This window comes from Tupaia chinensis, unplaced genomic scaffold (genome assembly GCF_000334495.1).
Source record: "Tupaia chinensis unplaced genomic scaffold, TupChi_1.0 Scaffold000045_1, whole genome shotgun sequence".
Classification (NCBI taxonomy): domain Eukaryota; kingdom Metazoa; phylum Chordata; class Mammalia; order Scandentia; family Tupaiidae; genus Tupaia; species Tupaia belangeri.
This window is the reverse complement of record NW_006159501.1, coordinates 399,065-413,267: the sequence shown is the minus strand read 5'-3', so window position 1 is coordinate 413,267 and position 14,203 is coordinate 399,065. Positions and strand designations below refer to the sequence as shown.

At 39.4% G+C, this 14,203-nt stretch overlaps 1 protein-coding gene across 1 annotated transcript in view; it reads right to left on the bottom strand.

The window, feature by feature from the left end:
* Window positions 1–7,460: 7,460 nt before the first annotated feature.
* RDH14 (retinol dehydrogenase 14) overlaps window positions 7,461–14,203 on the bottom strand; it is a 10,438-nt gene continuing 3,695 nt past the window's right edge. The window contains exons 2-3 of the mRNA XM_006140799.3: window positions 13,976–14,122; window positions 7,461–8,528 (exon numbers count right to left, since the gene is read on the bottom strand). Coding sequence (XP_006140861.1) covers window positions 7,911–8,528; window positions 13,976–14,122 — 765 coding nt within the window. The 3' untranslated portion in view covers window positions 7,461–7,910. The remainder of the gene's footprint in view (window positions 8,529–13,975; window positions 14,123–14,203) is intronic.

The following is a 14,203-nucleotide window of genomic DNA, read 5'->3' as shown; positions in this document are numbered from 1 at the left end:
TTCATGCTATGAGAATACAGCCAAAAACAATAGGAATAAGGTTTTCTTCTCATTTCTCCCCTCAAACAAACAAAAAAATGTTCTCTTTAGGGACATCTGTTCCATGGAAATTGGCTTTCCTCCACAATATAGGCAATGCACGTTTTTTGTTTTTGTTTTTAAGCTATCCAGCCTATGCAAGATAAAAAAGGGCACTCTAAATGAAAATAGGAAAGTATATACCAATCAACTGCATCCAAGATACTTCGCACTCTGTTTTCCTATGTTCCTAAAATTTTAATGTAAGTTTATGAAAGCAGGGAACCCTATCTTGCACATAGCCTATGATTTGCATGTAATTTCTTAATTCATGTCTATGTATGCATTTGTGTATATGAGCAAAGTTGTGTCCTGGGGTCATCTGTAAGTTATTGGACTTAGAGTAACATACTGCATGAGATTTCTACCCAAGAATGCTACAACTAATAATGATTAAGTAAGTAATATGGGTATGTTTTGAACATTTCATGTCATTTATAGAGGGTGAAGAGGTAGACAAATCCCCACCAAAAAGAAGAGCACATGTTTGACTTATTTTATTCCATTTACTTTACTGAGATAGTCCCCTGAATCATCTGTTCCTTTCCTTTTTACTCCACTTTTCTTATTTACAAATGGTCACTTTCGTATAGCTTCAGTTATTTCTTCTAAAATATCCAAAACACAGTTATCTTTCTCTTTTTCAGTTCACAAAGAGAACCATAGATTTAAAAATGTGCCTTTAGAGAAGAATGAAGAATGTACATCCAAGACTTCTCCAAAAAAGGGCCTCAGTGACTTTTGCAACATCCCCGACTTCATTTATCTATAGGATGGTTCTTGATAGCTTTGTGTGAGCTTTTTAAAGTTCAGCCAAGCCAGCTGCATGATCAACACAAAGACAATAGCTCCCACACACAGGGTTACATGGATTAAAGAACCCCATCCATCAGTAAATCTGCCAGATGGCAGTGGAAGAAAGCTTGTAACTCTCTCACTTTCATTTCAACAGCAGCAAACAATGTTCAATGTTTAAAATAAACTCTTCCAGATGAGCTAAAGATAAACTCTGAGGTGGGTGGACTTGAGCTTGCTAGGCTGCAGCTCTGAAGTGTTTGATTACATTAACACAAAACCCCTGGGTAGAACCTGCTTCTGTCAACAGAATGCTTAGACTCGAACACCTACTACATGAAGCCATTTCCTGTGCTTTCATGGGTTGGTGGCAGAAACTTGCTTTGCTTTTTTCACAAACTAATAATGATTATATGTATTTCTTCTGTGCTCAGCATTTCCTTAAGTAGTGTGTGTAACTTCAAGATACACCTAAAATGCTAACGTGTATATCATACATTTTATCTGCAAAGATAAAATCTTTTGAATCTTTTTACAATGTAAAATTCTTCTTATTCCCATCATAACTCTCCTAGGAGTAAAAAAGAGGCCATTAGGATTTAGAACTAATATCAGTCTGCAGACAGCTGAAGAACTAGCCAGATATGTGGTGTATACCAAAAGGGGAAAAAAAAAATCAAAGAAAACTGAAAAAATAAGATAGAAGTACCTTTCTTAAGTTTGAATTTACAAAGAAAGGTAGACACTTTTTTCTTGTGGTGGTGGTGGTTTTTAGAAAGACTCTAAAACTTACAACTTAAAACAGACCATGCTATCTCATATGTAAAATGGCAACTTCTACATATGCTGACACACTGAAAAATACCTCTATTAAATATTAAGGAACTTATTTAACACAATTAGTAGGAGCTTTTAAACTGAGGGACAGATGCAAAACTGATGGGGAAATTAAATCTAAGTGCTAGCTACAAAAACACTTCAAGACCAAATATATCAAATAATTAATTCAGCACAGTAGTACAATTAAAAAATAAAGCCATTCCCAAATTTAGAGTAGAAGTCTTTGGGAAAAAATTACTGAACACATTGAATACATTTATTGACAATCCCTCAAATGGAAATCCTTCTATGTTATGGTAGTTCTATTTCAAATAATAGAAGCCTTATTTGGAATTGGTTGTTTATGTGAGAAATTGATTAAGATGGGAAATCATAAAGATAAATGATATGTAACACAAAATTGTTGCAGGGACTTAAAACATGTGACATGTTCATTCATTCACCTATCTCAAAGGGCTTATCATTCTTATTTTGAATATGGATCCATTTGGAATGCCATCTTCATCTTCTTACATTATATAACTACTTAAAGATTAATAATATATTCGGACCAGTAGTTGGTGTAATGGCTATGTGATTGGACTCCCATGTAGTCGACCGCAGTTTGACTCCCGGACCTAGTGGCTTGAACTCACACTGGGCGTGTGTGCATGTGTGCCCAAGAGCCTGAGAGGAGAATGAAGGAGAAGGGATTGTGGTGTAGTCACCTGATTTCTCACTTTATGTCTCTCTGTCTCTCTCTGTCTTTCTGGTGAGTGGATGCGCCATATAGCAAAAACCTCTACAAAAACAAAATATTAATAGTCTAATCTGATTTTCAGTTTTTCAGATATTTAAAATGGACTGTTTAAATTCACTTGCAAAGCCCTACAGACAACTTTTATATTTTCATAATATATATTTTTAGTGTTTGACAGTTGTTTTAAAACTTTATTCAACAGTACATTTCTAATGATTTCCCTTGATTTTGTTTTTACAAAGCACTCAACTTACTTTTCAAAGAAATCTCAATTTTTTTAAGGTTTTTCCATAGGGTGCATGTGTTTGCCAAAGAGACAGAGAGATAGTGAGAGGGAAAGTGAAAAATCACCCCCCAGCAGGGATGACCATGCCATAGTCCATTCTCCTCCATTCTCCTCCTGGGATTTTTGGGCACACACGCACACACACCCAGCATGAGTTTCAAGTGATCAGGTCAGGTCTGGGACTTGAACCATGGTCCACCATGTGGGAGTCCAGTGCCTTAGCCACGATGTCACCTGCTGGTCCCCCAAAATCTCTCATTTAAAATAATCTGTTAGAGAGCACGTGTGCTTGCAAGATGCAGAGATAGAGACTAAGTGAAAGAAAGAGAGGAGGAGAAAAGACACCTCATGTGGGAACGGAGGGTGGTCATACTGCAATCCCATGTATTTCACTTCTCCCTCCTTTTGGGATTTTGGGCATGCATGAACACGTGTCCAATGTGGTTTTTGCTGCCAGGTCTAGGATTTGAACCATGCAGATGGCCACATAGGATCTGGATCCCTTAGGATCAGGCCGCCAGACTGGCCCTCTCTTTTTGTACTCATACTACATTGATTTGTATTATGTTTAATAACTTGAATTATGATTAATAGCAAACACAGCTAACACATGAACACACAGGTTTAGTTGTGTGTTGCCTCCTGCAACAGAACCTCAAATAATGACTGACTCTTAACAGACATTCAATAAATATTTGTTAAATAAATAGTACTTGAATTACTCTTTCCAAGAATATAATAGAACAGCAGGGAGCAGAAGAGTTTGGGGTGTGTTAGAGTGGACTCCATCAGCCTAGAACATTCACATGCTATGCACATCAGTCAGCATGTTTTCAAAAAGAGTGGAGAATCAGTTATTATAGCAAGTCTGTTACATGATGCTTCCTTAAGCGTACATTTAGTCTACTTTGATTAAACATCTGGCTTAGCAAAAGCTCTTCCTTACTGTCTGCATAAAACTGAGCACTCCATCTAACTTTCCTCTAGGAATAAACTCCCTTTCTCCATGTTAACCTGTAACTAATTTAACTCCCCATTGTCCAGGGAAGGTTTGTGCAACTTCTGAAGCTGTCTGTGGGGGCCAATCTCCTGAAGAGTGATTAGTAACATGTTCTCTCTCCAGTGTTCCTTAGGACATTTGGATTCAATTAAATATTCAAATATAGATTCTCTCAGAACTCTGGCCAGGCCCAGCAGGTTTGTCAGGGAAGAGAATTGAAGGCAGATAACTACTATTCCTCACACCAGAATCTATAGTTGGAGATAGATTTAAAAAAATACACTCGCTAGACTTCCTGTGTCTGCAAGCAAATAGTCATATAAGATTAGAAATGATAAGGAAAGACAACACAGCTTTATGGAATAGAAGTTCTAGTATAACCTGCAACTACTACCATACACAGTCTTAAAGACAAACAAGAAAGTGAACAAGTGAGTACACTAAGCTCAGAAGACTGTAGGGGGGGTATCTTCAACAAGTTCGTGGAAAATGCATATTATGAAAAAGATAGGTACAGATTTCTAGTCTTTTGGACCAAAATAGCCTCATATTTTTATCCCCTTGTTTCAGGAACTTTCTTGGAGTACTCTAGTACTAGTTGCATAAGTACCACAGTATTTATGTCATGCATTAGCTAAAGGGCATATAAGAATATATAGAACTACTTAAGTATTTACAATCTGGCCTTTTATAAAAAGTTTAATAACTCTTGGTTAAGTTTGGTTGTCATAATATGTACTTGTCTAACTGTTACTATTGCTAGTTACTGTTACTTTCAGTGGTAGGGTTTAGGTATATTGGTTAAGGATACATGTTTGTCGGGCTTTGCTACTTGCTTTACCACCTCTGTCACATTCATTCATTGGGTAATCCTTTAAAATATGCATATATATCTCAACTACAGAGCCAATAAAATAATAACTCAGACAGGTTAAGTAACTTGCTAAGATCAAATAGAAAGAGGTAAGTAGTAGTCTTTAATCCAACTCAGTGTGGTGATATTTGTAAACTGGGAAACCTCTCATCTAATTAAATACTACTCAATACCCTACTACAACTACAGAATAGTTACGGAGTGAAGCAGAGGTAGAAGGCCCGACAGTATCACTCCTTCTCAGAACAACCTGCTGATGTAGTAGTCAATTTTTTTCAAAAAGTGAAGCCAAGGGACCAGCAGTTAGTGTAATGGCTATGTCGCTGGACTCCCACGTAGTTAACCATGGTTTGCGTCCCGGACCCGGTGGCTTAAAACTTACGCCGGCTGCATGTGCGTACGTGCCCAAGATCCCGAGAGGAGAATGGAGGAGAAGGGATTGTGGTGTGACCATCCCCCCTGGGGGGTGATTTCTCACTTTCTGTCTCTATGTCTCTCTCTGTCTGGCGAGCACATGCGCCCTATACAAAAAACTCTCCAAAAAAAAAAATAAATAAATAAAAAAGTAAAGCCAAGAACCAGCATGGAAAATCAGTTTTTAACTCACTTATTCTATTATCTGAATAATTACAGTACGGGATTCCCTATAATAGCACTTTGCTGAGGGTGAAAGTAAATGTCAAAGTACTAGAATTGGTTTTTACACGCTTCCTTGTCAGGAAAACGGTTAGAAACAAAGAATAGAGTAGAAAAGGGCTTAAGCACTCCTCAGAAACTAACTAGGGATGCTGGAGTTCTAGTCTTACATTCCATCAAACCCAGTGGTGGGAGGGACATCTTCCAAATGGCAGATCTTTTAAAGTTCATAATGTTTCCAGATAAGTTTCTAGCTCTCCATTTTGATAAATTAATATATGCTACTTTATTACGGTGCCACAAACAAGAACTCTGAAAGGCTCAACTCTTACAAAAGGCCCAAATCCCCTGAAAAGCATCAGGTATCAAAATGCAGCCAGAAAAGATGGTATGAAATGAAAAAAAGGGGCTCCTTTTTAATGAAGTCGAGGTGTAGGACAGATTTATTAGCTTCCACTTTTCCAAGTTGCATTCTGGTGTATTTCCTGCCCATATTTCTGAGTTCAGCAGATCTCTTTGTTGGATTACTTTTTAAAAATATGTTTCAAAGAACATGAAGCTGCTATATCCACTACACCTGCAGAGACACACCTGTGATGATACAAATGCTGTGTTTCTCACATTCACAAGGCAATGCCCTAACAGAAAACAGACTTTCTGAATGATCTGCCAAGATCCTGCCATTCTAGAAAAGAACTGATACTAGTAACCAGATATTATATACAGTCTTAAAAGTAACAATCAATCAATGATTACTCCTGGCCAAAATTATCATTAAATTCAGTTTAGCTGCCTGTCCTTTAGTGTCATAATTTCTTTTTCCACTATTAGGAGGTGGCAAAACAAATAACTGAAATTATTAAGTACATCATTTTGATGCTATATCACAGATAACCACAATGGCCCTCTTTGGTTTATATATATATATATATACACACACACACACACCATTCATTACCCACTGAATGTTTACTGTGTGTCAGGTACTATACTTGATTCTCGAGGGAGGAAAATTTATAAGAGTAATTTCTTTTCCTTGGCAAATTCCAATTCTAATTCTATAACTGAGCCTCTGAACTAATAATTAGTGCACTAAACTCCTAGTAAAGCTACAAGGATAAATAGAAACAAGGTAGCAAGGAAGAATTATATCTACCTACAAGGACTGTAGAAAAAAATACACCTGAGAAGAACCTAAAGGGTAAGCAGTATTCTCAAAGTAAAAGAGAAGGGATTTCAGGCCGAAAGAACAGTAATATAAGGAAAGGCCAAGGCAAGTGAGAGATGATTCTATACGTAGGACTGAATAACTAGAGAAGTGCTGTCCAAGATACTAGTCACTAGACATATACTTATTTATATTAAGTTAGAAATTCGGTTCTCAGTCATATTTCAAGTACTCAATAATGATATGTGTCTGTAGTCTACCATATGGAACAGTGCACATAAAAATCCTTCTCATTATTGAGGAAATTCTACTGTACAGCCCTGGGTATAAGAGTTGAAGTAAGGCAGTCACTGGTTCATGGAGAGTGCTAAGTATATATTACAGAGTTTAAAAGAAGTGGTTTAGAAACTTATATTCTACAAAGTCCTTTTAGGAAATGCCTGGAGGGACTGCACGCCTACAGCATTGCTATTACCTGTTCCACCCATCCTGCTGCCTCTACTTGTAAGAATTCTTTTAAAGTAAGAAATTTACTTTAAAAATCTTTCTGAAAACCCACTGTTATGGGCAATGAAAAACCATCACAGTTCTTTTTTTTTTGAGAGGTTTTCGCTATAGGGCGCATGCGCTTGCCAGAAAGACAGAGACAGAGAGACAGAAAGCGAGAAATAACCCCCCCTAGGGGGGATGGCCACACCGCAATCTCTTCTCCTCCACTTTCCCCTCGGGATCCTGGGCACGCACGCACACGCGCCTGACGTGAGTTTAAGCCGCCGAGTCTGGGACTTGAACCGCGGTGGACTACATGGGAGTCCAACGACACAGCCATTACACCAACTGCTGGTGCCGATCATCGCTGATCTTTAAATAGCGATATGACGCTGTGACGCAGACTTGGCTTTTGGCAATTTTACCTCTTGGAGCAGCATACAAAAAAATGTGCCAAGAAGAGCCCCGTGCTACCTGGCTTAGAATAGGCTGTGATGACATGCAAAAGGACTATGTTCAGAGAAGCTTCTAAAGAAACACACAATTAAGTATTTGCACTAGTAAGTTTATTTCAAGTAAGATTTGTGTGCACACACTAGGCATATTATTTCCACACAAAACCCAGCATCATAGTAAACATTTTTAATGCTTTGGCCACAAAATGCAGATACTTAAAAAAAAACCTCTCAGGATACTTCTTTTAAGTTACGAACTCTTTAATATTTGTAATTTGTGCTTGCCAATTATAATTTTTAAAATATAATTGTATTGCCTATTATATTCATTATCCCTTATTGTATGTATTTAACACATTTTTGCTGAAATTCTGTATTCCAAAAAATGACTTTCCAGTTTCTAAAAAAAAATCCACATGCACCTCTTTGCAGTGCTATTTTAAAACCAAAATTGTTTTTTCCAGATAACAAATATTCAAGCCACACCATTCCTGATCACAAATATAACCGATATCTAGGTTCCTATAAGTAGCTGGTTTACTCCTTGGTTCTATTTTAATATGCCAACCATCACTTCACTGATATCCCAGAGTTTTCTTGCAATAGCATCATCCATAGCTTTGGGCAACAGTTCTTCCTCTTTACAATCTCCAAAGTACTTTCCTGACACGCCTTCTACCTCAGGAGAGGAAGCTAAATAAATGGTAGTCTGGGCACCTTCTATTGGACTTTTAAAAAAAGCCCATGACACCAAATTGAAAAGTGGTTTGACCAACAGTGGAATGTGAATATGCCTCCCAAGATTAGTCCGAACAATACCAGGATGTAATACGTTGACAGTAACATTTGTGCCTTCTAAGCGGCGAGCTAGTTCTCGGGTAAAAAGAATGTTAGCCAGTTTGCTCCGACTATAACAAAAGCTTTTATTATAGCTTTGTTCACAGTTCAAGTCTTCAAAGTTGATGTCTCCATATTTATAAAGTTTGGAAGAAACTACCACAATTCTGCTTGGAGCTGAACTTTTGAGGAGTCCCAGGAGAAGATTGGTGAGCAGAAAGTGTCCCAGATGGTTCACTCCAAACTGCATCTCAAATCCATCTTCAGTCTTCATATAGGGGCACTGGAAGATTCCTGCATTATTGATCAAGACGTCCAGCCTAGGCTCTTCCTTTAAATATCAAAAACAGAATGGCAGCATTATGAACACATACCTTGAGTTGCCTTTTCTGCTCATGATGTTTTCTCTTTATTTTTCCCCTAGGTTTTTGCCAGAGGACATGTACACTTGGTGGAGAGAGACACGGAGAAAGTGAGAAATTATCTCCTGGGATCACCTGTTTAGATGGCCACTCTGCAGTCTCTTTTTGTTCATTCTCCTCTTAGGATTTTGGGCACACATGCACATGCACCTGGCATGATTTTCAAGCCACCACGTCCAGGACTTGAACCACAGTCAGCCATGTGAGAATTTAGCACCTTCACCACCATGCCACCTGCTGGCTCTGATAAGTATGTTTTAATAAAAAATGAACTTGAGACTAAAAGTATTTACTTTTAGTTGTTAGTCTATGGATCAGAGAATTATTTGGAACAATGGCACTTTTGTTTTCAATCAGTGGCAAAAGGGATTCCATTGTAGAATAAGCCTCACATAAATACAAATATTCATGATTTTTCACTCACCAGTTACTTTCATTAAAATAATATGCAGAAAAATATTTAACCATGTAATAAGCCCATAGAGATGTATCAATAGTTACACTTTTATAACTTAGTAATATTTACAAATACTTATACTTTTGACCTTTCACTAGCATGTTGAGTATCTGATCACTACTATCTGATCCTTTCTTTATTCTTGAAACAGAAAGACAGTCAATTTGAGGATGAGGCACTCTTATGATTCCAGGTTTTTCCCCCATAGTTTTAGTTGAACTAGGAAATCATCAGTTTGGGAGTTACCATTTAATACTGCACATCAAAATCAGGGACCAGCAGTTAGTGTAATGGCTATGTCACTGAACTCCCATGTAGCCAACCGCAGTTCGAGTCCCAGACCCGGTGGCTTAAACTCACGCCAGGTGCGTGTGTGCATGCCCAAGATCCCGAGAGGAGAGTGGAGGAGAAGGGATTGTGGTGTGGCCATCCCCCCTGGGAGGTGATTTCTCACTTTCTATTTCTTTGTCTCTCTCTGTCTTTCTGGTGAGCGCACACACTCATCAGCAAAAAAAATACCTCTCCCACCCCCCAAAAAAATTACAATAAATGTACCTACGATGCTTTTAAAAAAGTATTGCTGGAGAGTATGCTTGCTAGAGGGACAGAGACAGAGGAAGAGAGAGAGAAAACAACCCCCCAAAATGGGTGTGGTCATGACAATCTCTTGTCTATTTCTCCATCCTGTGGGGATTTTTGGGTGTGGTCATGACAATCTCTTTCTTATTTCTCCATCCTGTGGGGATTTTGAGTACATAAGCACATATGCGTAGAGTGTTTTTCAAGCCTCTGAGATTGGGATTTGAACCATGCAGTTGGCTATTTGGGATCTGGCTCCTCTAACCACTAGACTACACTATGATAAAACAAACAAACAAAAAAACCCTCCTAAATTGAAAACTCTTAAAATTCTATAAAATGCTTCTATGAGTTAAAAAAAAAAGCAGAGAAAATGGAAAAACATTAAAGAGGATCTCATGCTATATGTGTGATTGGTTCTCTGCTTTTCACATATTACCTTGCCCACTTCTGACAACTCTATAAGCAAACTGAAGCTCAACACCAAGGTGATTGAGCAGTATCAGAGCTTTTTGGTGGAAAAAACAAAACAAAACAAAAAACAAGATCAGATCTGAAGAAGAAATTGTTTGACACCAATCACTTTCCTCTTAACTAATGAGCTGGTTTGGCTTTCTACTTGAGATTTTTTTTTTTTTTTCAGAGAGGTTTTTGCTGTAGGGCACATGTGCTTGCCAAAAAGACAGAGACAGAGAGACAGAAAGTGAGAAATCGCCCCCCGGGGGATGGCTATGCTGCAATCCCTTCTCCTCTGTTCTCCTCTCGGGATCTTGAACATGCACACGCATGCGTCGGGTGTGAGTTTAAGCCACCGGGTCCAGGACTCAAACCACGGTCGACTACATGGGAGTCCAGTGACACTGCCATTATGCTACCTGCTGGTCCCTCTACTTGAGATTTTTGAAACATAACTAGAGTGTTGATGTGACCTAGAGAAACCTGTATAGCAGAAGATGGGTCAGCACTGCTTATTCCGAGCTGCTAGTACCAGCAGCTGGGGCAAAGTTAAGATTTTGGTATTTTGTTGTTCTCTAAGGACGAATGTCACTAGGGGTGTCATTTCCTTAAAGCTGGCACAAGCAATAGGGGAGTAAATAGAACATGAATAAATCAAAGAAAGATTAAGAAAAAAATTTCTGTGAGATTTATCATGAAACAATTCAGTGACTAATATCTACTAAGTCTCACAATAACAGAAAAGAAGATAAAAGTGGTGGGGGTGGGTGGGAAGATAGAATCAAAAATCACCTTTAACTTCTAATATGACTCAAGAAGTTAGTCTTTTTATTCCTTATGTGAAAACTATGTCTTCGAAGCTTCAAGCAGTCTCAACTTAGGAGATCTGTGCAGTCAGAATTCTGTATTTGGCTACACCCCCCACATCTTTTCAATTAAACTCCTGAAACTTAAACTGTTCTCATAGGAAAGTCTTTTTATTCCTTAAGGTCTCCTCTAGCCCTTTCTTGGTTCCTCTACCTCTCTTCTGATGGAGAGGGGAAAAATACACACCATGTTCTAGGTATAGAGATATGGTGATGACCCATGATTAAATTAACTTGAGGTCAAATTTCTTATTTCACTGGCCCTTTTCCCACGTGTAAGTGAAAACGAAAATGTGTTATATTTCACAACTGTTATCAAAACCTACCTGTCAGAGCATCCACTATTTCTCATTCTGGCCTGTCTAGGCACCTTTAGGTTTTCCAATAGTCAACTTCAAAAAGAAGGCAAGAGTTCACCCACAGGGGAAAGAAAGGAGTGTTCTTTTCCACTAATCCTTTGGAAGGGTTTTACTGAATTAATCATTTCTGAGACATCATTCTTTGCTGGGCTTGTGTTATTTTAAGACTTTATCATTTACTGTTTTTTAAATTTTACGAGATAAACGACACAAATACCAAGAATACCAACCTGTGGGAAATCTACACGTCCATTTTTTTTCTTCTAATTATAGTCACTGAATTGCAGAGCCAGGCAGGAACATAAATACTTAGAAGCAAGGACAATTTAGTTTTTTCTTGTGTCCTTACCATTTAATTGGCTCTGCCTCGAGTAGCTGAAGTACCAGAGGTATCAGGAATGAGATGCAATCCATCCCATGCACATTTTAATGATGAACAGGAGGACCCACTTACAATGCTTCCAAAGTCTCTCATAGATAAGTATCAATTTTCATTTTTTAACCTATGTTACAGGATAATAAAAAAACTACCAACAAAAGAATAAAAAACAACTCTAGATGTGCAATAGCTCCCATATTGTGCACCAAGGTGCCCTAGGGCATCACAGATGACTCCCGGGGTGCTATAGAATATTTTAAATGTCTGAGAGAAACACAGTGATCTTCTGCTCAGTACCTCAAAAACTACTAACTCCAGGTGGTTTACAGTTTCAGCTTTATATTGTGCTATATACTTCTGTTATTTTTGTGTGGAGCTCAGTCTTTAGGAGTTGTATCAAAAAGCAATAATGCTCAAAATTCATATGGAACAAGAAGGAATAAAGGGTGGTGGTACCCAATTTGATTTCAAAGTTTGGAAAGTTGGTGTAGTGACCAACAGGCACACACTTTTTCCATTAGTAATTATGATTATTTAAAAATGAACTACTGGAGTGGCCATGTGGTATAGTGGTTAAGGGGGCTGGTTCCCACATGGCTGGTTCCCACTGGTTAAAATCCTTGCCCAGCAGTTTGGAAAACATGATGGATTCATGTGACCCAAATCCTGACAGGATGGAGAAGGAATTATGACATTATTAGACCCTACTGGGAGTGCTTATTCCCTTACCTTCTCTCTCTGGCTAGCATACATACCTGGGGGTGGGGGCGGGGGTGGGGAGCTGGAGAATGAAACAGCTGCTCAGGGGAAGCTGGCTCCCACCTGGGGCCAGGGTTTAGAATCCTGAATCCTGGCTCAGTTGGCCTGGAACACACAGAGCATGTGCACAAGTGCCCAAGATCCAAATGGCTAAAGGACTGAAGGAAAAGGATCATGACGAGGCCAGACCCTGTGGTGGGTGCCCCTCTCCTTCCTTCTCTCTCATAGACACACATACATTCTCATGTGTGTGTACATGCACTATTATGAATTCTAAAAAAAGAATGATTAAAATAATACTTTCTTGTTTCATTTCTGTGCATTATTTTTTCAAATAGCCACTAATTTGTTAGAGCATATATAATTGGGTTGTTTGGACATTTTTTAAAGTAAATTAACTGGTAGATATTTCTTCTAGCCCAAGAGTGTCATGAAAAAATTACTGAGAAAGTTTGGGAACTCTGCTTTAGATTTGAAAGACTCCATTTCATATAGGCACCTTTCTTGTGACAGTTATATTAAAATCTCACTTTTCTGAATGCCCTCTTGCAAATCACCTCTGCAAGATGTCCTCCTACCTCAATCTCAACAAATGGGGTCCACTTCAGAGGAATATTTACCATTTGCATCAAGAAATTCTCACACCTCATTGCCAGGTAGCAGGAATATACAATACAGTTCCTTAAAAAAAAAAAAAAAAAAAAAAAAAAAAAAGAGCTCTGGAGCCAGACTACTTAGTCTTTCTATGTTTAGGTTCCCCATGTTGTAAAACGTGGGTAATAATGTCTACTTCAGAAGGTTATTGTGAAGATTGGATGACAATACTAGTCAAGAGCGCTTTCATTTAATTTAAATACATTTTTTAAAAAAGCATTATCTGAAATGTCTGGCATAGCTCCAGGCATACAGAAACTAGCTCCAGGCCTACAGAAACTTCCAATAAATGCTAGATATTATGTTATTTTTATCCCTGTCTCCATTTGGAGCACATTCACTAAGATTCCAAGTTCCACTCTGCTAGAAAAAGCAGTCAGAAGCTACTTAAGGATGGTGCTCCTGGTGGCACAGAGCTGTACTCCCTTCTTCAGCAAAAAAGAAATAAAGAACAAGAAAGAATGAAAGTTTCCTCCAGTGCTTTCGGGCTCTTTGAGAAGAATTTGCTATAGATTCATTTCTGGCACAGAAAAAACAATTCACAGAGACCAAAGGGCCTTAGTTACTCCTGGACTTTTTTATAAAACAACATGTTCAGGAACCTGCGTTTTTTCCCTCTTGGGCCCATTTCTTTCGCAACATCCTTAGAGAGAAGTGGCACTACTGATCCCTCTCCTCCTCAATCCTAGCAGGGGCTGCTTCCGTCCTACCGGCGTCCGGGAGGTTCCCAAGGTCACACCCCTCGGGCCCCAGCGGCCCCTCCCCGGCTCCCAAGCCCCTCCTACCGCGCCCCGCTCCGCCCCGGCCCTCGTCGTCCGGCGCCCGCTCGCCTCCCTGGGACCCACACCTGCAGCATCTCCTGGCAAAAGGCGCGCACTGAGCGCAGCGAAGCGAGGTCCAACTCCTTGACGACGAGCTCGCCCGCCCGGCCGGCGTCTGGGCCTGGCTCGGGCGCCCCGGCCTGGCTGAGCTCGCGGCGGAGCTGCCCGGCCGCCTCCTCAGCGCGAGCGCGGTCTCGGCAGCCCATGATCACCCGCGCCCCCAGGCGCAGTAGCTCCGCCGCCCCGGCGCGGGC